At 46.0% G+C, this 26873-nt stretch overlaps 1 protein-coding gene across 1 annotated transcript in view; it reads left to right on the top strand.

Moving 5' to 3' along the window:
- Positions 1–26873, top strand: part of LOC135050104 (EF-hand calcium-binding domain-containing protein 14-like) — a 327290-nt gene that overhangs the window by 44429 nt on the left and 255988 nt on the right. Inside the window, exons 3-5 of the mRNA XM_063956272.1 lie at positions 619–812; positions 8342–8400; positions 9355–9441. Of these exons, the coding sequence (XP_063812342.1) occupies positions 619–812; positions 8342–8400; positions 9355–9441 (340 nt within the window). The remainder of the gene's footprint in view (positions 1–618; positions 813–8341; positions 8401–9354; positions 9442–26873) is intronic.

Here is a 26873-nt window from a genome sequence, read left to right as displayed (position 1 = left end):
CAGAGTGATTTTGCAGCACATCTTGAGTAACTTTTGAAGGGTTAAGCAGATGTCTGATGTTTACCGATATATCGCACAGCCGTACACACTGCATGATCCAGTGTATGACCGCGCAATATAGTGGTATATCCCACATTCACATGCATGCGATCATCAGCGGGGTCGCCCATCTGACATGCAGCACAAAAGATGGGACAACCCCAATGACGATGCATGTGGATGCTCAGTTGAGCATACACACTGAGCAATATGGACGATATATCATTTACATTTGTGTTGGATCGATCAATATATTGCTTAATGTGTTCCTGGCCTAAGTCTAAAGACAGAAAGCATACATGTAATTTATAATCTTTATTGCCATACTGTTTTGCATTATATTTCTATTGTAATATATTTTTTAGTAGAAAAGCTATGTCTTGCTACCTTAAAATTGATCTTGCAAAGGCGCTTTTATGTGTTGATGTCCTGGAAATGTAAAATGTAATATGTAATAAATATAATAGCATTGTAGTTATATTTTGGCACATAAAAAGTTTCAGCTTTATTTTACTGTCAAGTATTTTTCAAGTTTCAGTTAACTCTACTAAATATCTAACTGAACTTTCAATGTTTCAGGAAATCACATATAACAAGATTCACTGATAACGTGACTTGGACACAACCACTGTGGGTTTGTCACACAACTTTTATTGTGGTTCTGATATTGTCACAAGTGGCGCTGTGTATCTTTGTTCTGAAAGAACAGATGCATGATAAAACATCTAAACTGGAACAAGAGACATTGCAAAACAATACCTTTGGAATGAACAGTAAGTAATCTGTTTTAAAACTTACTACTTTATAAAATCATAGTTATTTTCTTCAATATGAAAAATAAAGGTTTATAAATGTTCAGTTTTGGGCAAAGTTCATAAGGATATGATAAAATATCCAGTTTTTATTACCTTTGACATGGCAAACGTCACACTACACACTTGTTTGACCATGTTTCCACCAGCCCTGTCATCTTACAACTGATGTTGGGACATTATGACAATGGAGGTCATTCCGAGTTGATCGCTCGCTAGCAACTTTTTGCAGTGCTGCGATCAGGTTAAAACTCGGCAAAACTGCGCATGCATATGCACCGCAATGCACAGGCGCGTCATACGGGTACAAAGAGGATAGCGCTGGGCTATGGATTTAATGAAGAATCCATTTGCACAGCCGATCGCAAGGTGATTGACAGAAAGAGGGCGTTCATGGGTGTCAACTGACTGTTTTCTGGGAGTGTTTGGAAAAATGCAGGCGTGTCCAAGCGTTTGCAGGGCGGGTATCTGACGTCAATTCCGGGACCAAAAAGTCTGAAGTGATCGCAGCGGCTGAGTAAGTCCAGAGCTACTCAGAAACTGCAACAAACTTTTTTTGTGCTGTCGGCTGATAAGCGTTCGCACACTTACAAAGTGAAAACACACTCCCCCATAGGCGGCGACTATCTGATCGCAGCACAGCAAAAAGTTGAGGTGCAGTCTAATGGCCGTGAGGGGAAGCAGTAGTCTACCTGATCTGGCCTGATAGGAAATTAGAATGAAATAGAGAGCATTACACCTGTGAGGGGTCTTGTTACCTTACTAATTGAGCCACCCTTGTATATCTGTATATACAGTATTTGCATTCCTTTAGTAATATTTACCATATAGTAATTTTAAATCCAAGCACCAGGAGGGCTATATAACTGTGTTTCTGTAAATACATACCCCAATGAAGTAACTAGTTTATATGTATAATTAGTGCATCTGTGTAACACTTCCATCCAGAGATCCCAGCCACAGACACCAACACATATCCATGTACTGTCAGATATTCCCTGTGGACCAGCTGGTCACTAACTGATGCTGCTGCTGGCCCTCTGTCTCTGTTCCAGCCTGGTTTTCAGCTCAAGAACTATAGTTTTAAGTCCAGTCTCCAGCAGCTTTGGTACCAATCTATAGTTCAGCATTCCAGATACTCTAGCCACCAGTCCCAGCCTGATATTCAGTACTCCTGACCTCATCTGGAATCCAGTTCTACAGACTACCTTCCTATTCCTAATACCACAGACTTTAATTACACTAAGTCTCGCGCATACCCTAGCCTTGAATTCTATAGGTCCATTCCCAGAGTCTATCCCTGAAGGTTCTAACTGACTTCTATGTCAAGCTTTGCTGTCCTGGCCAACTCACTTGTTCTGTGTTATACAGATCTTCAATAGTTGCAGAAAGCGATTCCCCTGCAAATCCTTTGATCTTCTACGGTATTGCCAGAGTGCCAGTCAATTAGTAGAACTTCATAAAACCACTTAGGTTCCTGTGCACAGGCGCTACTCATAGTACAACTCTAGACTCCAGTTCAGGAATAAATACTCACCCAGACCTGACAAATCTGGTATAAATCGCAGTTCAATTGTAACATTTCTCTGACGTCCTAGTGGATGCTGGGGACTCCGTAAGGACCATGGGGAATAGACGGCTCCGCAGGAGACTGGGCACATCTAAAGAAAGCTTTAGGACTATCTGGTGTGCACTGGCTCCTCCCCCTATGACCCTCCTCCAAGCCTCAGTTAGATTTCTGTGCCCGGCTGAGCTGGATGCACACTAGGGGCTCTCCTGAGCACCTAGAAAGAAAGTATAGTTTAGGTTTATTATTTTCAGTGAGACCTGCTGGCAACAGGCTCACTGCACCGAGGGACTAAGGGGAGAAGAAGCGAACCTACCTAAGTGGTGGTAGCTTGGGCTTCTTAGGCTACTGGACACCATTAGCTCCAGAGGGATCGAACACAGGACCCGACCTCGTCGTCCGTTCCCGGAGCCGCGCCGCCGTCCCCCTTACAGAGCCAGAAGCAAGAAGGTGGTCCGGAAAATCGGCGGCTGAAGACTTCTGTCTTCTCCAAGGTAGTGCACAGCACTGCAGCTGTGCGCCATTGCTCCTCATGCACACCACATACTGCGGTCACTGATGGGTGCAGGGCGCTGGGGGGGGGCGCCCTGAGCAGCAATATTAACACCTTGGCTGGCGAACTGACACCATATATAGCCCCAGGGGCTATATAGGTGTTTATTAACCCCTGCCAGAACTTTTACAATAGCGGGAGAAAGCCCGCCGAAAAAGGGGCGGAGCCATCTCCCTCAGCACACTGGCGCCATTTTCCCTCACAGCTCTGCTGGAGGGATCGCTCCCTGGCTCTCCCCTGCAGTCCTGCACTACAGAAAAGGGTTAAAAAGAGAAGGGGGGCACAAATTAGGCGCAGTATATATATATTATGCAGCTATAAGGGAAAACACTCTCTATAGGTGATATCCCTGTGATATATAGCGCTCTGGTGTGTGCTGGCATACTCTCCCTCTGTCTCCCCAAAGGGCTTTGTTGGGTCCTGTCCTCTGTCAGAGCATTCCCTGTGTGTGTGCTGTGTGTCGGTACTGCTGTGTCGACATGTATGATGAGGATAATGATGTGGAGGCGGAGCAAATGCCTGTGAATGGGATGTCACCCCCTGCGGGGTCGACACCGGTGTGGATGGACTTATGGAAGGAATTACGTGACAGTGTCAACTCCTTACATAAAAGGTTTGACGACATAGGACAGCCGGCTGCTCAGCTTGTGCCTGTCCAAGCGTCTCACATGTCATCAGGGGCTCTAAAACGCCCGCTACCTCAGATGGCAGACACAGATGTTGACACGGATACTGACTCCAATGTCGACGACGATGAGACTAGTGTACCTTCCAATAGGGCCACCCGTTACATGATTGAGGCAATGAAAAATGTATTACACATTTCTGATAATACCCCAGATACCACAAAAAAGGGTATTATGTTTGGTGACAGAAAACTACCAGTAGTCTTCCTGCATCTGAGGAATTGATATGAGGTGTGTGAGGAAGCGTGGACTTCCCCCGATAATAAATTGATAATTTCTAAGCAGCGTACCCTTTTCCGCCAGAGTATAGGTCACGTTGGGAAATAACCCCTAGGGTAGATAAAGCGGTTACACGCTTATTAAAAAAGGTGGCACTACCGTCACGGATACGGCCGCCCTGAAGGACCTGCTGATAGAAAGCAGAAAACTACCCTTAAAGCTATATAAACACACACGGGCATTATATTGAGACCTGCTATTGCCTCGGCATGGATGTGCAGTGCGGCAGCTGCGTGGTCAGATTCCCTGTCGGATAATATTTATACTATAGATAGGGACAATATTTTGCTGAAAATAGAGCATATAAAAGACGCTGTCTTATACATGCGTGATGCACAGAGGGATATTTGCCGACTGGCATCACTAATAAGCGCTATGTAAAACCATTGCCGCCAGACGGGGGTTATGGACTCGGCAATGGTCGGGCGATGCCGGTTCAAAACGGCACATGGAAGTTTGCCCTAGAAGGGGGTGGAACTGTTTGGGGATGGTCTTTCAGACCTCGTTTCCACAGCTACGGCTGGGAAATCAAAACTTTTGCCACAAGCTACCCCACAGCAAAAGTAAGCACTGTATTATCAGGTACAGTCCCTTCGGCCCCAGAAAAGTAGAGGGCTAGAGGCTCATCTTTTCTGCCAAGAGGAAAAGGTAGAGGGAAAAAGCTAGTTCCCGGGAGCAGAAACAGCTAGTTCCCGGGAGCAGAAGTCCTCCCCTGCGTCCGGTAAGTCCACAGCATGACGCTGGGGCTGCTCAGGCGGACCCGGGTACGGTGGGGGCCGTCTCAGAAATTTCAGCGCACAGTGGGCTCTCTCACAGGTGGATCCCTGGGTTCTTCAAACAGTATCTCAGAGGTACAGGCTGGAATTCGAGACGTCTCCCCCCCGCCGTTTCCTAAAATCTGCCTTACCGGCAACTCCCTCTGCCAGGGAGGCAGTGTTGGTGGCTATCTAAAAAACTGTATTCACAGCAAGTGATTATCAAGGTACCCCTCCTTCAACAGGAAAAGGGTTACTTTTCCACAATGTTTGTGGTACCGAAACCGGACGGTTCGGTGAGACCCATCTTAACTTTAAAATCCTTGAACACATATAACAAAAGATTCAAGTTCAAGATGGAATCGCTCAGGGCGATTATTGCGATCCTGGACGAGGGGGATTACAGGGTCTCTCTTGACATCAAGGATACTTACCTGCATGTCCCCATTTACCCTCCTCACCAGGAGTACCTCAAGATTGTGGTACAGGACTGTCACTATCAGTTCCAGACGCTGCCGTTTGGATTATCCACGGCACCGAGGGTCTTTACCATGGGTAATGACCGAAATGATGATACTCCTTCGCAAGAAGGGAGTTTTAATTATCCCGTACTTGGACGATCTCCTGATAAAGGCGAGGTCCAAGGAACAGTTGGTAAGGGGGTAGCACTTTCTCGGGAAGTGCTGCAACAGCAGGACTGGATTCTCAATTCCAAAGTCACAGCTGGTCTCGACGACACGTCTTCTGTTCCTGGGAATGATTCTGGAAACAGACCAGAAGAAAGTGTTTCTTCCAATGGAAAAAGCCGAGGAGTTGTCATCTCTAGTCAGAAACCTCCTAAGACCGGGACAGGTGTCGGTACATCAATGCACACAAGTCCTTTGGAAAAATGGTAGCTTCGTACGAAGCAATTCCATTCGGAAAGTTCCACGCAAGGATTTTCCAGTGGGACCTGTTGGACAAATGGTCCGGGTCCCATCTCCAGATACAGCAGCGGATAACCCGGTCGGCAAGAACCATGGTGTCGCTGCGGTGGTGGCTGCAGAGGTCTCATCTACTAGAGGGCCGCAGATTCGGAATACAGGACTGGGTCCTGGTGACCACGGATGCCAGCCTTCGGGGCTGGGGTGCAGTCACACAGGGAATAAAATTCCAAGGACATAAATTTTCTGGAGATAAGAGCCATTTACAAGGCCCTAAGCAAAACAAGGCCCCTGCTTCACCAGCCGTACTGATCCAATCAGACAACATCACGGCGCTCGCCCATGTAAACAGGCAGGGCGGCACAAGAAGCAGGAGGGCGATGGCAGAAGCCACAGGGATTCCCCGTTGGGCGGAAAATCATGTGGTAGCACTGGCAGCAGTGTTCATTCCGGGAGTGGACAACTGGGAAGCAGACTTCCGCAGCAGACTCCACCCGGGAGAATAGGGACTTCATCCAGAAGTCTTCCAAATGCTGGTAAACCGTTGGGAAAGACCACAGGTGGACATGATGGCGTCCCGCCTCAATAAAAAAGATATTGCGCCAGGTCAAGAGAACCTCAGGCGATCGCTGTGGACGCTCTAGTGACACCGCGGGTGTACCAGTCGGTTTATGTGTTCCCTCCTCTCCCTCTCATACCCAAGGTACTGAGGATAATAAGAAAAAGAGGAGTAAGAACTATACTCATTGTTCCGGATTGGCCAAGAAGGACTTGGTACCTGGAACTTCAGGAGATGATCTCAGAGGACCCATGGCCTCTGTCACTCAGACAGGATCTGCTGCAGCAGGGGCCCTGTCTGTTCAAAGACTTACCGCGGCTGCATTGACGGCATGGCGGTTGAACACCGGATCCTGAGTGTAAAAGGCATTCCGGAGGAAGTCATTCTTATCCTGATCAAAGCCAGGAAGGATGTCAGCCTGAAGTTCAGACGTTGTAAGGGAGTGCTGCATATTCAGCCCTTTCTTTGTGCCCCAGTGGCACCTTGGGATCTCAATGTGGTTTTGGAGTTCCTGGAATCACATTGGTTTGAGCCACTTAAAACCGTGGATTTGAAATATCTCACATGAAAAGTGGTCATGTGTTGGCTCTGGCTTCGGCCAGGCATGTGTCAGAATTGGCGGCTTTGTCATAAAAAAGCCCTTACCTGACTTTCCATATGGATAGGGCAGAGTTGAGGACTCGTCCTCACTTTCTCCCGAAGGTGGTATCAGGTTTTCACTTGTACCAACCTATTGTGGTGCCTGCGGCTACTAGGGACCTGGAGGATTCCAAGTTACTGGACGTAGTCAGGGCCCTGAAAAATTATATTTCCAGGACGGCTGGAGTCAGGAAAACTGACTAGCTGTTTATCCTAGATGCACCCAACAAGCTGGGTTCTCCTGCTTCTAAGCAGACTATAGCGCGCTGGATTTGTAGCACTATTCAGCTTGCGCATTCTGCGGTGGGACTACCGCAGCCTAAATCTCTAAAAGCCCATTCCACAAGGAAGGTGGGCTCATCTTGGGCGGCTGCCCGAGGGGTCTCGGCTTTACAACTTGGCCGAGCTGCTACTTGGTCAGGGGCAAACACGTTTGCAAAATTTTATAAATTTGATACCCTGGCTGAGGAGGACCTGGAGTTCTCTCATTCGGTGCTGCAGAGTCATCCGCACTCTCCCGCCCGTTTGGGAGCTTTGGTATAATCCCCATGGTCCTTACGAAGTCCCCAGCATCCACTAGGACGTCAGAGAAAATAAGATTTTACTCACCGGTAAATCTATTTCTCGTAGTCCGTAGTGGATGCTGGGCGCCCATCCCAAGTGCGGATTGTCTGCAATACTTGTAAATAGTTATTGTTACACAAATCGGGTTGTTATTGCGAACCATCTATTCAGAGGTTCCATTGTTATCATACTGTTAACCGGGGTTCCTATCACGAGTTATACGGTGTGATTGGTGTGGCTGGTATGAGTCTTACCCGGGATTCAAAATCCTTCCTTATTGTGTCAGCTCTTCCGGGCACAGTGTCCTAACTGAGGCTTGGAGGAGGGTCATAGGGGGAGGAGCCAGTGCACACCAGATAGTCCTAAAGCTTTCTTTAGATGTGCCCAGTCTCCTGCGGAGCCGTCTATTCCCCATGGTCCTTACGGAGTCCCCAGCATCCACTACGGACTACGAGAAATACATTTACCAGTGAGTAAAATCTTATTTTTTGATAGGTAGGTTAAGTACCATAGCCAAATAAAGTTTCAGCAATGTTGTCATCAGTATACAGTTAAGTTAGTCTTGTATTCTTCAAGAGTTAATAAGCTCTGACAGTCATATATTTAAACTTGTATTAATCTTATTAATCAGGTATTGAGATATTAGGAAACATCTATTCCTTTATACAGTAGACTTTAGGACTTCTTCAGATTAATTATTTCATGAGCACTCCCGATCTACTGTGCACAATAATTGCATTCAGTAAATTGTCATCCCCATTATTACTTTAAAATTGAAAAAAAAAAAAGAGTTGGCATGTTTTCAATACTGTTCACGTTTTGTTTTATGATTGTAAATGGTTAATTGTTCTCTTGAGGAGCCTTGTTTTCGTGTACAGAAAAAAAAAATAGTACAATACATTTATGAACCTTTACATTATAACATTAAAACAATGTATTTCAAAACATTTTATTTTATAACTTAGGTCCTGATTATCATATTGATAATGGAAATAGTCTGACATTTGAGAACAGGACACAAATGGTAAGAATAGATGTTTTTAATGCTTTATTTCTGATAGTACTCAACTATTCTGAATAATGTTATTTTTTTCTATTGTCATTGCTAGTATATTTTAACACTCATCCTTGGAATTTTTAAGTAAAGGATGGAAGTGAAGGAAGGGAAATGAGGTACGAAAGTGGAGGAAACATTTAAAGTGAAAGAATGGGAGTAAGCTCTGGAAATGCATGAAGTGAAGAAAGGGATAGACATGAAGGAAGAGAAATAAGGGATGGTAGAGAAAGAAGGGTGAAGAGAAGAATGAAGGGTTGAAAGTAAATTAAGTGGTCTTGGGGTCGGAAGTGAAGAAAGTGATTGAAGAGAATGAAGAAAAGAACAATAAGAGATTGGAAGATTGGAATGCAGGAAAATATTGAATCGATACAAGGGATAAAGCTGAAGGAAGTGAAGCAAGTGATGGAATTGAAGGAAGGAAAGAAAAAGAAGCGAGTGAAGTTAGTTACAGAGTTAAAGGGAAGGAAGTAAATGATGGAAATGAAGGAAGAGAATAAATAAATTGAAGTGAAGGAAGGAAATTAAGGGGTGGGATTGCAGGATAGATGGAAGGAAGGTAAGACAACTAAAAGAATGAAGGAATGGAAGTGAAGGAGGGAAAGAATGTCATGAAATGAAGGAAAGGAAGAAAAAAATGGAAACAGGCAGGAACGTATGGAAAAGAAATGATGGAATAGAGTAAATAAAAATTGAGAGGAGGTAAGTGAAATTGAATGACAGGATCAAAAGTAAAAATAAGAATTAGGAATAGGATATTAACAATTGTAGAAGTAAATAATATGTTTGTGTGATTACTCAAAATCAAATTTTCCTATAGAAAGAAATTCTAAAAAACAACTACAAGTTACAGTGAATGTAATGGTTATTTATAATATGTGTTCTGCAAGGGCTATAAATTATGTCTTTAATGTGGTTGCATAGAACGATGACCTGAAAATGGAACAGTTACAACAAGAAAATCATAGCAAGGATGCTAATATTTTGAAAAGAGTTCATACAATAGAAACTGTAAGTAAAAAATGCATTGTACTGGTAAATCCTCAGCTTAACATGTTTACAGTTATCATATAAAATTCCAGGTAGTATAATTATCATAATGATTATCTCAACAGTAACACAACTGACTATTTAAGATGTAACAATGAGTATGTATAATAATACAAAATGCTTGCTTTATTCATTAGTTCACCAGCACATTTCTGTGCCATTAGATTAAGAAGGCAGATAATTAAAAAAAGAATGGCCACAGGCAAAGAAGGATGAAGAGCCCCTGCCATTGTAGGAGTCAAACTGCACATGCATGAATTGCTAGCAATTTCTTATGGCATTACATCTCAACCCGCTAGTGCTATAAATCAGTCAGACAAAGCAATCAGTACTAGGGGATTACAGTTTGTTCTCCTCTATACCGACTCTTGCTATGATATTTGACTATTGTATTGACCACTCAAGTATGCTGCTGATATTATTGTGCACCAGTTTGCCTGACAATTGCTAACTGTCCATATTGTGTACCAGACACAGAACATAACTCTGTCTAATCATTTTGCTATTGCCCATTTGTTTACCAGACCCCGGAGTGGACCTGACCAAATAACTGTCCTAGTCATAGTCTATTGCAATCTTCCTACAACAAGTACCAAATTCAGGCATGCTACTCACAACATTAAAAAGGATGGTGTATGTTTATATATTGAAGAAAGCGACCTTCCAAAAGACAAGATGCTGACACCGTTGTATGGGAAATGCAGTCTGTTTAATTCCAAAGTATACAGATGGAGCAAGCATTAACACCTCCTGCCTAATCGCAGGCGTGCACTCTCGGCATGACTAGGCGATCCGTGCACCTAGTCACGCCGGCAGTGCACGAGCATCTTCCCATTCAGAGCAACTCTGTTCGGGTGCGCGGACGGATATGCTCTCAATTAAAGTGAATGGGAACATATGCGTCAGACGGAGACGCTCACAGTGACTAGGTGCGCCCAGGCGGGCATGCCTAGTCATAGACAGAGCAATAATAATGGAGGCTCCATCTGTAGTAAACAGGTCTTTAATATGGCAAGTTTAAAAGGTGCCATAACCAGGCATTAGTTCACAAACAGCATGCATACATACCACAGGCTCCCTGTCTTTAACCCACTGGCCCACTCTCTATCACCTGGCCACTTGTTGGCATCAGGAGCCCAGAGCCCTGAGCCCTAATGAGCTTTATAAAAGTGCAGCACAGGTGTGCCTGATTGCTGGGAGCACTTGCTCCAAAACCTGGATCAGACCTGCATGGATGGGAGCCCGCTCACTTTCTCTCTCCCATCCCCCAGGGACCCAAAACCGACCGTGCTAAGGCCAAATGACAACATGTTGTGTCCCAACACCTTCCTGGGCTTCCTCTTGGTCCAGTCCTAAACTCAGGTCACTTTGGCCTGGGGCACCCAAACTGTTGTGCCATGTCCTGAAAACACCCAGGGTGGCATCCGGACTGGACTGCCACATATCCTTCCCCTAAGCTTCAAGCCTTCTTTGGCGCACATACCTGCTCACCAATCTCTGTAGGTCAACCCTTTTTGGGTTGGCCTTTCTCTGAGTCCTCCTCCCCCTCTAGCTTCACCCCACAGGGTTCTGCACCTTCTGAGGAGATGAACTTCCTCAAAAGGGCATCCACATTGCCCTGCTCTGTGCTGGACCTTAAAGCACTTCGGCTATAGGGCAAGGCACCACCGTGTTACCCGGGAGTTGATATCCTTATTTAGGCACATCCATTGGAGTGGAGCGTGAATGGTGATTAAGGTGAACTCCCATAACAGGAGATAGTACCTCAGAGTCTCTACTGCTCACTTGATATCCAGGCATTCCTGCTCTACAGTAGCATGTTGCTGTTCCCTAGGCAGTAGTTTCTTGCTAAGGTAGAGGACTGGTTTCTCCTCCCCACCTACCTCCTGAGACAACACTGCTCTGATGCCTGTTCCTGAAGCATCCGTCTGCATGATGAACCTTTTACCGAAATGCGGGGCTATCAACACTGGTGCTTTACACAGGGCACTTTTTAAGTCCTTCCAGGCCTTATGTATCTGGAACATCCACACAAGCTTGTTCTGACTTTGCTTTTTCAAGCAATTAGTGAGCGGAGTTGCTCTGGTGGCAAAGTTTGGGACAAACTTGCGGTAATATCCCACCAGGCCTAAGAAGGCCCTAAGTTGGGTCTTCCTCTCAGGCCTAGGCCAGGCAGCAACCGCATCCACCTTATTTACCTGAGGTTTGATTTGGCCCTGGCCAACCACGTATCCCAAGTACTAAGCATCTGACATACCTATCGCACACTTTTCTGGGTTGGCTGTGAAGCCGTCATAGCACACAGTTTTTAATACGGCTTCCACTTTGGCCAGATGAGACTCCTAGTTGTTGCTGAAGATAACAATGTCCTCTAGGTACATGGCTGCGTACGTTCAGTGTGGCTGGAGGAGCTTATTCATAGCGTGCTGGAATCTGGCCAGGGCCCCGTGTAGACCAAATGGCAAAACTCAATACTGAAATCGGCCATCTGAGTTGGAAAATGCTGTTTCCGCCTTGGCGAGGGGAATCTGCCAATAGCCTTTGGTAAGGTCAGTAGTGGTCAAGTATTGGCTTTGGGCCAGTTGCTCGATCATCTCATCAACAAGTGGCATGGCTTTGGCATCACCTGGTTTAACCTGCGGAAGATGTTGCAGTACTGCAGTGCTCCGAACGGCTTGGGTACCAGCACTATGGGGTTATTCCACCCACTGGTGGACTCTTCAATAACCCCCATGCAAACATGTGCTTCACTTTCTTGCGTACTGCGTCCCTCTTTGCCTCGGGTATCCGGTAAGGCTGCAGATTGACCACTACCCTCGGAGGAGTAACGATGTTGTGCTTGATGATCTTAGTCCTCCTTGTAATCATCGAAAAAGACATCTAAATTTTTCCTGACCATGTCTTGAGCTTGACGCGCCTTGATCATCTTCGAAACATCTGTCAATTGGGACTGCACATGCTGAGATCTTGGCCTCACTTGCAGTCACTTTCTCTGAGCTTTCCTTCCAAGGCTTCAGGAGATTTATGTGACAGATCTGTGTAAGCTTCCACTTTCCCGGTTGGCTCACACGATAAGTCACTGGCCCCACAGCTTCGAGCACTGTCTCGTATATGGACCTTGCCAATGGGCATACAGTTTGCCCTCCACTGTGACTACATGGACCAAGACTTTGTTCCCAGGGTTAAAACTCTGTTTGTCAGCCTGGACATCATAATGAAGTTTCTGTCTAGACTGGGAGTGAATCATATGGTCCCTGACTAATAGAGCTATCTGCTGTAGCCGCCCATATAGCTGGTGGACGAACTGTACTACATTTGGCTCCGGGAATGTCTGTTGTTCCCACCCCTACTTTAGGAGGTCCAGGATTCCCTGGGGCTGTCTGTGTACAACAGCTCAAAGGGGCTGAAGCCAGTAGAGGACTGTGGAACCTCTCAGATGGCAAACATCAGAAAAGGTAAGAGCTGGTCCAAATCCCTTTTCTCCTGGGAGACTGCCCTCCTTAGCATCTGCTTGAGTGTGCAGTTAAAACGCTCCACCAAGCCATTGTCTGGAGATGTGACGCTGAGGTGCGAATCTTTTTAACCCCCAACATCCGATATAACTCGCTCATTATCTGGGACATAAAGGAGGTCCCCTGGTCAGTGAGGACCTCCTTTGGTATGCCCAGCCGGGAGAAGATCAGCAATAGTTCCTTGGCAATGGTTGCTGTCTTCATATTCCATAGAGGGATAGCTTTAGGGTATCGTGTGGTATAATCAAGGAGGACTAAGATAAACTGGTGTTCCTTTGCTGATTTTTCTACCAGCCCCACAATATCCATCCCAATCCTTTCAAAGGCAACGGAGATTACTGGAAGTGGTATGAGGGGAGCTCTGTACTGGGTCTTTGGTGCGGTACGCTGGCATATGGGATACTCCTGACAGTACTTTACTACCAACACCTGGCCAGAAAAATCACTGCTGTACCCTCTGCAGAGATTTCTCCTCCCCCAAATGTCCTCCCCACAACTGTGAATGGACAGCTTTCAGGACCAGAGGTTGATGGACCTGGGGCATTATAAGCTGCTCAACTTTCTTACCCCATTCCTCGACAACCCTCTATAGTAAATCCTTCCCTACTATGAAATAGGGACTGCTCCCCTGTACATTTTCCCATTTTAGCTACAAATGTTCTGTAAAGCATTTGCGAGGTTCGGGTCTTCTTGCTGGTCTCGTCCAAAATCCTGATGCGACATGACAGTTCTTAATGTCCTATCATCACTCACCTCCTCTGGGTTGGTCATCTCTTCTGGCGTAGACGTATCGGCTCCACACAGACAGTCGGCATCTGGAGAATTACTCGACCTTCGAGTCACAGAGCTGGGAGAGGAAGGCAGTTCCTCGAGTTGAAACACCAGCAGTTCTGACAGGTCAGGGAAATTCTGCCCCAGGAGCAAAGGGCAGGGTGAGTGTGGGGCTATTGCTGCTACCAGCTGGATTGTCCGCCCCCAATGTTGCACTGGAAACCACACTCTGAGGCACCATGGACGCAGAGCACTTCAACCACAGTTAAGACCTGGTCAACACCTTCAGGAACCGACCCCGAGGAGATAATTGACAGCTCACTCCCGGTATCGACAAGCACCTGGATTGACCATGCTGCGGTCTTGAGATGAACCCTTGCTTCCGACACAGCTGTAGGCTTGTTTCACTGACTTCCCTGCTCCGCACTCCATAGGCTCAGGCTGTTTTTGTATGTGGCCCTGTTCCCCGCAATCATAGCAGACAACCGGATTGGTCCGATACCCCGTTTCTAGAAGTTGACGGGTCCGCGGTCTTGGAACTGGTCGAGTTTCTCGGTCTAAGGGCTTAGCCATATTCCCCAGCGCAGCATATTTCTCCATTGCAGTGGCTAGGTCCTCCATATTTTGGGGGTCAGCCTGGAGAACCCACCTCTGCATGCTTCTGTCTAAGACCTGCACACAGTGGTCTATGGCTATGATCTCCACCACTTGGGCGGCTGTATTCCTCTCTGGCTGAAGCCAAGACCTTGCCATCTTTAGAAGTTCAGCCAGTTGGATTAGAGAATTATCTGTCATGGTCCAACCCCAGTCTGGGTTTAGCAGGCCTTGGTTACACTGATGTCATGGTAATTTTCTGAGGATCCCCGGGCAAATGTGGGCCAGCTTACTCACCCAGCTATCCTCTGGCCATCCCAGGTTTGCGGCCATTCAAAAAGGTCCCCAGATAGGCTTCTACATTGTCTGAGTGACACATCTTTTGAAACGGCTTAGGCTCCTGGTGATGCTGTCGCAGGAGACCCACTTCATCACGAATCAGGAGCAGGGTTTCCTGCTGAGCCTGTTTTTGTGTTTGGAAAAGCTGCATCTGGGATTGTTGCCATGCAGCCACATTAGATAGGGCCCTTAACAACTCCTCCATGGTAGATGGGACGGATGCACGATATATGAATCTAGGATCCATATTCACCACCAAACCACAATACAACAAAAAAAAAAAACAATTGACACAGCCAACCTGGCTGGTTACTAACCTGAACAGAGGAAATTTGCAGAGTCTGTGGAGACTGTCATGGCTCTGGTGGCTACTGCAGCCGCTGGGTTTCTTCTGCACTTAGTGCATCCAACAGAGGGTCTCTGTTTGGTCGTCACTTGTAAGAAAGCGACCTTCCACCAGACAAGACGGTGACACCGTTGTATGGGAAAAGCAGTCTATTTACTTACACAGCACAGTAAACAGGTCTTTAACATGGCAAGTTTACAAGGTACCTTAACCAGCCACTGGTTCATAAACAGCATGTATACAAATCTCAGGCTCCATGTCTCTAACCCACTGGACCGCCCTCTATTGCCTGGCCACTTGTTGACAACAGGAGCCCTTGCCCTTACGAGCTTTATAAAAGTGTGGGCACAGGTGTGAATTGCAACGCAGAATGGAAAATTATGGATGACCCGCCGCATACGCAGCATATTGGTGTGTACTTTTACTTGGCCATCACTGAACATTCACCTTTTTTATATTTACTTTTAAACTGAATATGCAAAAACATAACCATGGGGTACAGAAGGTAAAAAGAGGAACAGGGGTTCAAGGTGGGAGATGACAAAACACTTATTTATGGCATAAGGCATTAGAATACAGCATAAAAATATGAAGGCAAGGCAGGCACAAAGTTTGGAGGACACTATGAGAAAATGTACACAAAGTAAGAAGCGGAGGGGCTGTAACTGTTCAAATGTCAGGTTTGAAGACAGGAGACTCAGTCAGGTTAAATGGAGAAGAGGCACTGGTCACTCCATGGACTTATGAGGAGCACCTCCACCCTCAGTACATGTACAATACACCAGTACACCCAATGTTAAAGCTGTTGGTAGTAAAACCAGGCCAGGAGGCCTAGTGTAAATTTAGCACAGAGATCTGGGTAACTGAGAATGGAGGATGAGGAGAGCATATTTCCAAATCTATAATGCCCAGACAAAACCAATAATAGACATGGAGGTGTGGTAGCATCAATAAAGAGCTTTAAGGAGCACATTTCTGGTAGGAGGGCAAAATCAAAATGCAACTGAAGCTTGGCATCCCATATACTCATAGTAACTGAGATGGATACGGGAAAGAAAGAACACTATGGATGAAGCCTACTGGGAGACCAAAGAAGGACTGGAAAGCTGGAATGGTGGACACACTCCAGGTCGACCCATGGCTTTGAGTGCAGGGAGAAACTAATTTGGCAGAACAAGGCTGCCTTGTGGTACTGAACTAGGTCAGGAAGAGTTAAGCCTTCTTGACATTTACTGTAGAATGGACCATGCAATTAAATGTGATATGAGAAGCCATCCACTTCAACACATAAGAAATCATAATTTTTTTCATAGATTCCAAGAACTTAATGGATACAGAATAGGGAATAGTAGAAAATACATTAACTTGGGTAGTAACATCATTTTAAAAGTCGCTAAGAGGCCTAATCATGAGACTTTGTGGTTCATCCAGGCAGTAGCTAAGGTTATCAAATGGGTAAGTAAGGGGGCAAAGTTAACATCAAAAACTTTGATAATATAGTAGGTGGGGGGATATGTAATCCTAGATACATTAGGAAGGAATCTTTCCAAATGAAAGGGAAATGGTTTTCCAAAGAGTGAAGGATTGATGATGGGACATTAGTGGGAGATCCTCTGTTTTGGTTGTGTTAAGTATGTAGTATGAGAATGCACTATAACAATGTAGTATAGTCTGGAGAACAGCCAATGAAGTCTCAAGGTCAGTCTATAAGCCATGGAAAGTCATGAGGTAAGCAAAGGGTGTGAGCCCGGAGCTTAATTACCAATACAAAAATTTAGGGGAGAAAATGGATACCTACATAGTGTCACTGGAGATAGGGAAATAGGAAGAAAGGAAGTACAGGTTCACTCGAGATAGGGAAACAGGAAGAAAGGAAGCCATTGCTGAAACAATGTGCTGTGGGACCCTTATGAAGTACCAATGTGGAATGTGAAGTTAAGGATATCCCTCTTAAATCCAAATGTACAGTGTACCTGTTTCATATACCCCCAGTGAAGTCTGGCAAATGAAAAAAGAAGAAAGGTAGGTGGGCGCTAGTATAATGGCTATAAAACACCCGAGTTATTAATACTGTTTCTCTGGCTGCAGCTTCCCAAAGTTGAGGTGCTGATCCTCAAGCAAAAAAAGTCACAGAACAAAAAATACTCAGAGGAGCGCTACCATTAAACAGCATTGATAAAATGTATTATTAAAAGATATATAACTATCACAATTCAGTAAATAAACCAAGTATCCTGTTGTGTGGTTAACTCATATAATATGTATCAAATATAAGTAGCTAAAATAGTAACAATATATAAGACACATTGTAGAAATGTGTCTTATATATTGTTACTATTTTAGCTACTAATGTTTGATACATATTATATGAGTTAACCACACAACAGGATACTTGGTTTATTTACTGAATTGTGATAGTTATATATCTTTTAATAATACATTTTATCAATGCTGTTTAATGGTAGCGCTTCTCTGAGTATTTTAAGTCTGGCAAATGCCTGTCTGCTCAACATTCACTCCACCAAGTCAAAAACTCAACAAGTGCTATAGAGGGCGTTATGTTAACAAATAAATCCTACCTAGTCCGGATGTATCAGATGAGGGAGCAGGAGATTGAAACTATTAGATATCAGTTTAGCGTACATCTCCACGTCGGTGTTAAGCAGTGCTCTGACATATTGTTTCTGTAGTCAGTGGGATCCTTACCCAGCTGTGGGATTGTTATTATCTGAGCTTTGACCATCTCTGCAGAAAACTTGCCAATTTAAGAAGCAGCATTATGGAGCTGCAAAGGAATTGGGCTGAGGAGCTCACTTAATGCAGAATAGAGAGCATTAACATAGCCATGATGGGAATTGTGGCAGAAATTAAGATATTTTACATTAAATGAAAGAAACATAAATGGGTTGGGGTAGGGCCATAATGAGACTCCTAATATCCAAAGATCTTAGTAAAAAGAGGTATACTTGTCTAGTAAAAAAAAAAAGGGGGGAAGTTAATAGAAAACTGGGGAGAGAAAAAATGGGGAAGGGGAAAAAGCCCACAAAAGTCCTGAAGACTGGGCAATTGCAGTTGCTGCAGACAGTGCAGCAAAGAATTTAACAGATAGGAGTGGAAGGTAACCACCCCCACCCACTATACCCAATGTAGAACATAACCAAATGCAAAATGTAATAAACTCTCAATAACATACTGTAGCACCGAATTATGGAAGAAAAAAACTGAACATCCCAGCTTATACTGGAGATGTGCGCAGACCCTCTTGTTTTGTTTTAGGTTTTGATTCTAATTCATCATCATTTTATGGTTTTGGTTTTGTCAAAACCACCCTCATGTGTTTTAGTTTGGGTTTGATTTTTGGTTAAGTTAAAAATGTATTATAAAAAAATGATAATCATTGATACTAATATATAAAAAGAGATATAAAACAGACAATCCTAGTAGTGTGCACAAGCAGAAACAAAAGCAGCTAGGTGCACTTAATATTCTACTTAAAGCTATCTTCACACCTTCACCAAATATATGCCACAAAAAGCTGAATTAGAGCTTATCCAGTGTTACAGCATATATAGGTCATTCCAGAATATACCACTTTGGATATGGCAGATGTCATATTTTACAGTATACTTCTTACTGAATGAGCCTAATAAGAAGTACACTGTGAGATATGACATCTGCTTTATCCGAAGTGTTATATTCATGAACAACCTACATATGCAATAGCGCCGGATAAGTTCTAATTAACCGTAATCTATTTTAAAAATATCTATAAACCAGCTAAAATCATGTAATTTTTGCAATACAAAACTGTAAATTCAGATTTAAAATTCATATTCTGAACCGCAGTAAGATCCACAACATTTTGGTGGTTTTGGAGTTCTGGAAAACCAAACCACACATCTCTAGTTTACACATGAGCAGATTAAAACTAGTAAATCCCAACAGGGCACTTGAAGACAGTATCTAGGAAAATAGGAAAAAATACACAAGCAATAGTAATGTCCAGAGACAGAAAAGGTCCACAGACCAAGAGTTTCCTGGGGATGGTGCTGACAAGTTGCGGCATCCAGGAATGGCAGACATGATGGAGCAAGTCAGAGTTCAAAACAAACAATCTACTTCTATATCACAGTTACCAAACCAGCAGGATAACCAATGGTAAGGAGAGAATCGAGAAGTCATCCCCTGCCAGGTAAAGTCTGTAGAGAAAATGTACAGAAAAGTTCCAGCAATGGGACATAACTGCTATCAACCTACTTGTGACCACTTAGATGGAGGCTCTGGGGGAAAAGGACTAATGGAGACAGGACATTGCCACTGTTCTAAGAGTTTGATACCAGCCTCTAAAAATGAGATGAAATAGGAGGATATATAATGCTGAAGGAGAAACTTGAATGGAAACCCCAATGATATTGGATATCAGGAGCCCAATGATATTGGATGTCAGAAGGGCTACCATGATGGACTGGAAGGAGTGATGTTTGTTAATGGTATGGATCAAGAGGTCTGGAAAGAGCTGAAGGCTGTCTTGACAATGTCATCTTTATTATGCAAAAAATGCACTCAAAGGAAGGAATATCTAAGCATCAAGTGGGTCTTTGGAAGGCATTGGACCCTATCAATAAGTAAATCATGCTCATCCAGGGAATGTAGTAATTTTCAGAAGAGGATCATAGCAAAGTCACGGAGAGCAGAGAGAGTAAATCTGGGATGACAATGATCTTAATGTTGTTCTTTCTGGACCTGTCTTCTAAGTCAGCGAGTTTGTCTTTCCGAGAGCTTCTTAAGGACTGAGATGGGCTGTAAGGGGGTTATTATGGGAGGACACTAACTCTTGCATTGTGTTCTCCAGTTGGTCGTGCAGTCAACAATATTTGCCACTTCTCCACTAAGTTAGCAGACAAAAGATTGAAAGTTTGCAGTAAGATAGGCATGTGGGTGCTGGAGAATCTGGTGTAATGAGTGAATTATGAGGGGACCATCCACTGGAAGGTTGGCTATGGTACCAGAAGCAGGAGAAGAGACAGGAGTGGAGGTCATTCCCAGTGAAGTACTTGACTTTTAGAGGACACAGAATAGGAGTCTTCATGGCAATGAACCAGATTGGAGGTGCTAGAACAGATAACCTACTCTTCTTGGGAAGCATATTTCACCCCAGGGTGACATAAAAGGGTCAGTGGGTTGACAAACTTGTGGCAGGCATGTAGTGGGTACAGAGGTACTGTAGGCATAGAAAATTTACAGAGACCTTATGGGTGCAATCGCACTGGCAGCATTGGCACTAGATCACTCAGCCTAATGAGTACTGCTGATCATAAGTTACTCACTAATCTGTAGGGCAGAGGGATCCTGGAGTGTAGGGGCCAAAGAGCAGTGGGTATCCCCAGGAGTATGGTAAGGTCCCAGTGGAACAGGCAAGTCCAAATCAACAGAGATGGACATAGCCAGGACAAACAGGCAAACCCACAGTGCTTCTTCTGACTAGCCAGCTAGAGTCTGGGCATCAGGCATAGGAAAAACATTGGAAGAACAATCATGGGTCAAGGGATGTTGGAGACAGTGGGCAAAAGCATTAAATCACCAGTCCCCAAGCCCCCAATAACAGCAGGGAGCCCTGGTACAGCAGTACCATTCATAGTGGCACAGAGCAGTCCAAGGGAAGTTGGCTTGTGGTGTCAGTGCAGCCAAGGTGGTCACAGCAGGGATACTCAGTAGGTGACACAGTACCTGGGAGGTGGATTGTCACTCAGAGAGATAGGCTGTGACAGTCAGAGAAGCCACTTCAGAGGTTGTATCCAGTACTTCTGAAAGCCACAGCGCAACTGGGGTGTGCAGGTGGCAGACAGTGGGCTGAACCTCTGACCAGGAGAGATGCTGAGAGAGAAATCAAGCCACCAAAAGGGTCCCACACTCAAGATGCCAGACCTGGTTTTAAGGAAGGGCGGTGGGTGCCAAATTCCTGGGCAGTGGGTGCCAAGTCCATTAGTTTAGTTGTGAAAAAAATATTGTCTTTTACAGGAGGGACTACAGATCCCAGCAAGCCTCTCCGCAAGCTGGTATTTGGAGAATCACGATTACCAGCATGTAGGGCATTAATAGCCCTACTTGTACCTATAGTTCCCCTGTAAAAGAAATATTAAAAATAAAACATACTTACACACTGTGAAATAATCACTCTTCACTCACACATACTTACCTACAGTACAATCTCTGTAGCCATTTATGAATCTTTTCCAAGTAGACACCCACATAATCTGTAAAAAAATAATTCCATACTCACCTCTTTCTAGCACAGATCAGGTCCTCTTCAGTCCATGTAGGCATCACAGGGCTTAAAAAATTACAAACCGCAAACACAAACCAATACAGCCATTAGCAAGTGTATGTATTAATAAATACACCTCCTGTACGCGAAAGAGTGGGACCCATTATACTTCTGTCATTAAAAGACATGCCAATCGGGGGGACGTGGCCACGGCGGCTAGTAGATAGGCAGCAGGGTTGTGGAGCTCCCCGGCCTATTAATCCTAAAGAGATCCTGGGGCCCTCTCTGAGGCTCACTTTCGGCTGGGCCGCGCTGTATCGCCGCGGGAGAGCGGCGGCCGTCTCCTGCGGTCTCCTGTCAGAGCAGGCAGCCTGCGCCAGCGGCCGCCCGAGTCTTGGGCCTAGGCCGCCGGGAAATCCCCGACCTCGATTACTGGAGCTCCGCTGTGTAGCCGCGCGCGCGCGAACCCGCGGTGAAGATCGGGTCACCCGGCGCCTGGGGAGTGTGGCACCCACCACCTACACCTGCTGGGGAACCCATCAGGCCGCTTCTGACCCCCGAGATTGGGGTAAATATACTGAGGTGAGTGAGACTGTGAGTCCGGAGGCCATCTTGGCTGCAGCTGCTGCTTCCACTGCAAATCCTCTATGTGTGACCTGTGAAAGGGCTGCAGAGCTGGAAGATTTGCCCAAGCACAGGTTGTCCCACCTCTTTCCCCTTGCCTATTACTAAATAGCACATCCTACAAAATCACCCCTAGACCCCTCTGCCCCCTCCCCCCTCCTTCTCTGTGCTTCACTGCTGGATGTCCTGTGCTCTGGAGTGCTGCTGATACTGCACCTCACCCCTACTGCTGTGCTTTCTGACACTGAATATCGGGACTCTGAGTGCTGCTTGGACCTTGTTACTATGGTGAGGGGTGGTCAGAGCACAGCTGCGGCTAAATTGGAGAAGTTTGCCCGCCAACCTGCTGCCCAGCCAACGCAGTCGTCCCCTAAGCCCTCTCCTTCTACCAAACCGACTCCCCCGGCCGGGGCCAGCTCGGGCGCAGACATGCAGCCATCTACTCCTTCCATTCAGCATGTCCTGGAGGCCATAGCGGCCAGCGAACAACGCCTGTCGGACAAAATGGAGAGGGTGCAGTGCGACTTATCACTGTTGTGCTAGGACGTCCAGCGAGTACGGGAGAGGGTAGGCCAAACGGAAACACGGGTCTCTAATCTGGAAGACCTCAGCGGCCCTCTACAACGGTCTGTCTCAGCGGTTACACAACAAGTAACGTCACTGCAAACTAAACTCCTGGATATGGAGGGGCGACTTCGCAGAAATAATGTGAGATTCGTGGGCCTGCCTGAAAAGGAAGAGGGGGTGCACCCTGAAGACTTCCTAGAATCGTGGCTGAAAGAAGCGTACGGCGCTGAATCCTTTACATCCCAATTTGCGGTGGAGCGGGCGCACCGGGTGCCTTTCCGGCCTTCGCCCCCAGGCGCACCGCCGCAAATATTTATTGCCAAGTTTCTACACTATAAAGACCGGGACTCCGTCCTGCGCCTGGGCCGTGCAAAGGGCCCCCTGCTTCGAAATGGTGTCCGGGTGTCGGCGTTTCCAGATTTCGCAGCAGATGTCCAGAAAGATCGGGCCCAGTTTCTGCCCATCAAGCGGCGCCTTCGTGACCTGAGTCTTCCATATTCGATGCTACAGGCGCCCGCCAGATGGCTCCGGACTGATTGACATCCAGTTTTCTCTCTACATGGGCCTACAATATGCAAGTATAAGTCCGGGGAGCTTCCTTTTGCATTAGTTGTTCTGGACTTTACCGGGTAGTGACTTTTACGCATTCGTTTTTTGTAGAGGGGGGTGGTTTGTTTGGATCTGTGTGCTACGCATAGCACTGCCGTAGGCTTTCAGATCACCAAGGTTGGAGCTTTGTTAGGGATAAAAGTATGCCACAGTTCGGGGAGGTATACGGGGAGGGGGGATGTTGTTGGGATGTCAGTTTTTCTGTTGTTTTTCTATGTTTCTCTCTTTTAATTTTTGTTTTCCATATGTCTATTTATTGAATTGTGCGATGATGTTGTGCTATTTAGGGGGGTTTGGCTCAGGGCCCGGGGCCTGCGGACGATATGGTGTTTAGGATAGTACTCTGGATACCCGGATAATGTTGATAGGCGGGCTCCCTTTTCACCTTGGGGGGTCTTTACATGTTGTGTCTCAGATAACACGACAGACGACATGCCTGCCTTAAAGATTTTGGCATGGAATGTCCGGGGCATTAATAATAAATTAAAGCGGTCCCTAGTATTCCAAATGATAAAGAAATATGGCCCGGATATTATCTGTCTGAGCGAGACCCACCTGGAGGGAAATAGACTATTGTCGCTCCGCAGGCCTTGGATAGGCTGGGCGTATCATTCCTCTCACTCCTCCTCTTCCAGGGGGGTGTCGGTCATGATAAAGAGAACTGTACAGTTTGAATTAATCACGGTAAATACGGATCCATATGGTAGATTTGTGTTTCTCGAATGCAAGCTGAGCTCCCGTAACTTCTTTATCTTGTCTGTTTATGTTCCTCCCCCATTCCCGTATGACGTCCTGCAGAAGGGGCTTCATTTATTGCTTCCTCTCCACACACTCCTGTTATTTGCCTAGGGGACTTTAACAACGTGTTGGATGCCTCTCTGGATAGATAGAGGTCTTCTCGGGATTCAGGGGCGGGGGGGTGGCCAATCTATATCTCGATCTAAATTTGCGGATTATATAGATAGCATGCAGTGGGTAGATGTCTGGAGGGCTCGCTACCCTATGCTTAGGCAATACTCATGTTTCTCTAGTACGTATGGCTCGTTCTCCAGAATCGACCTGGCCCTGGTCTCGCCCATGCTCCTACCTAGCATAACGGATGTTCATTATGAGGCACGGGGGGTGGCCGATCATTCGCCCCTACTGCTGTCTTTTGATGTGGAGTGCCGGAGGGGACAGTCATATTGGAAGTTGCACCCATCCTGGCTGGTTCAGCTGGGAGAGTGCCCGGATTTGCCGCTTAGGTGGGAAGTGTTCTTTGCGGATAACGTGGGCTCGGCCCCGACACCGGTTATATGGGATGCATTTAAAGCTTATCTACGTGGTACGCTGATAGGCAAAATAGCCGCCCGCAAGATAGAGTACAGAGCGACGGAGAGACAGCTCGAATCTGAATATAGGGACCTGGAGACCCGCTATTTGGCTCAGGGAACGCCTGCGCTGAAGGCAAGTTGGCTATTAGCTCAGGAGGCCTGGCTAGCTCACCTTTCGGATAAAAACGCGCGCTCCCTTTTGTTCAGGGCCACCAACATATACATGCAGGCGGACAGGACAGGTAGTTTATTGGCCCATTTGGTGCACTACGACCGTCCTGGGTCCACGATAGTGCAGATGACTGGCCCTGACGGCTCCATAGTAGATAATACCCCCGACATAGCGCAGATGTTCCTTTCATACTTTAAAGAGGTTTATGACTCTCAGTCGACATGCTCCATGGAAGACTTAGACCTGTACCTATCCAATATACCCCTCTCCAGGCTTTCCCCCGAGGCTAGGGATATCCTAGACGCCCCCTTAACTTTGGAAGAGGTGACGGCGGCGGTGGGAATGTCCCCCAGTGGCAAGTCTCCGGGAAGCGATGGCATCCCCACTGAGCTGTATAAACAATACATACAGTTCTTTGGTTCCAAGCTGCATGAGACGTATACCGACATATTTGCCACTAATCAACTTCCTCCCTCAATGTCCGAGGCCGTAATTATAGTACTGCCAAAGCCCGGTAAGGATCTCAAACTAGTGGAGTCCTACAGGCTGATCTCCCTTATCCCCACTGACGCCAAGATCCTGGCAAAAATCCTTGCGGTCCGGCTCAACTCGGTCATTACATCTATCATACACCAGGATCAGTCTGGCTTTATGCCAGGAAAATCCACGTCCATTAATTTGTGCAGGCTTTACACTATTTTGCAGGCTCCCCACGATTTCCCCTTGGACGCAGTTGTAGTTTCACTGGACGCAGCTAAGGCATTCGACAGCGTCGAATGGCCGAATCTGTGGGGGGTCATGACATGTATGGGCTACGGCCCTAATTTTATACGATGGATCAAACTGCTATATCAAAGCCCATGCGCCAGGATCTTGGTTAATGGCTATGTCTCTTCCTCCTTTACTTTGACTCGGGGCACCAGACAGGGATGCCCCCTCTCCCCAGCTTTGTTTGCCATAGCCATTGAGCCCTTGGCTTCTTTAGTCAGATCGCACCCGGACATTGGGGGAGTTGAATCGGGCCCATGTACTGACAAAATAGCCCTTTATGCGGACGACCTGTTACTTTTCTTACATGACTACAGTGTGGATATGCCTATAGTGTTGCAGGTCATAGAGACCTTCAGCAGATTCTCTGGTCTCTGCATAAACTGGTCCAAATCATTTATAATGCCCATTATGGGCTCTCCTACCCGGGTCCCACAGATTTCCCTACCGCTAAGCTGGACAGGCCAGTTTAAATATCTTGGGATCCAGGTTGCTAACGACCCTTCGGATTTCATATTCTTGAACCTTGACCCACTTGTACAGCTGATTGTACGCAAGTCGAGGGCTTGGTGTAAACTCCCGCTGACAATGACAGGTAGGGTTAGCCTTGTTAAGATGATAATTTTGCCCAAGATACTGTATGTTCTTTCACAATCCCCTGTATACATATTCCCGGCCTTCTTTAAGAAATTAAACAGTATACTAACATCTCTGATATGGGCCAATAAAAGACCTAGAATAAAGTTATATACCCTCACTAGACAAAAAATTGATGGTGGCTTGGCCTTACCTCACTTTCAACTATATTACTTTGTGGCCCAGCTGGCACACATCAGTATCTGGTTGCGGGGAGGAGATGAGGCTGGTCTATGCTGGGTGTTTCTCCGATGTTACTACCCGGACCTCTCTCCGGCGCAGATTCTGGTGGGGGGGAGCACTTCCCGGCTGTCCCCTCCTATTGTTTTTCAGGCCATGAAGATCTGGCAGGCTTTGATACGAATGCTCGGGTACGATAGTATGGATCCGGATACTCCCCTTTGGCACTCCGCATCACTCCCTGAACTGGGGTCTCTCGAGTGGTGGGGAGGTTTGGGCCCCGTATTCAGTAACTTCCATATTTCAGTTGTACAACAATGGTACAATGAAGTCCTTTCAACAACTAAAGGAGGAGTTTGGTCTCCCAAACTCTTACTTCTACAGATTTTTACAGCTCAGGCACGCTATACAATCACAGTTCGGGGATTCTGCACCGGTGCTCCTCCCTTTCCCCATAAAGGACTTTCTATACGCATTGGGTCGAATTAAGGTGATCTCCTTCACTTACTCGTACCTTATAAAAATAATTCATGCGGACCCGCTCTCGAACCTTTGGGAGTGCTGGGAGCGTGATCTGGGCCCCATAGATGTTGAGGACTGGGAGGTGGCACTGGGGAACTCGAGCCAGGTCACCAAATCACTACGGTTCCAACAAATCCATCTCTTTATATTACATAGATCATATATGACACCGAAT

This window comes from Pseudophryne corroboree, chromosome 1 (assembly GCF_028390025.1).
Source record: "Pseudophryne corroboree isolate aPseCor3 chromosome 1, aPseCor3.hap2, whole genome shotgun sequence".
NCBI lineage: Eukaryota > Metazoa > Chordata > Amphibia > Anura > Myobatrachidae > Pseudophryne > Pseudophryne corroboree.
Note: the sequence above shows the minus strand (reverse complement) of the source record. Positions and strands in the feature narration are given on the sequence as shown.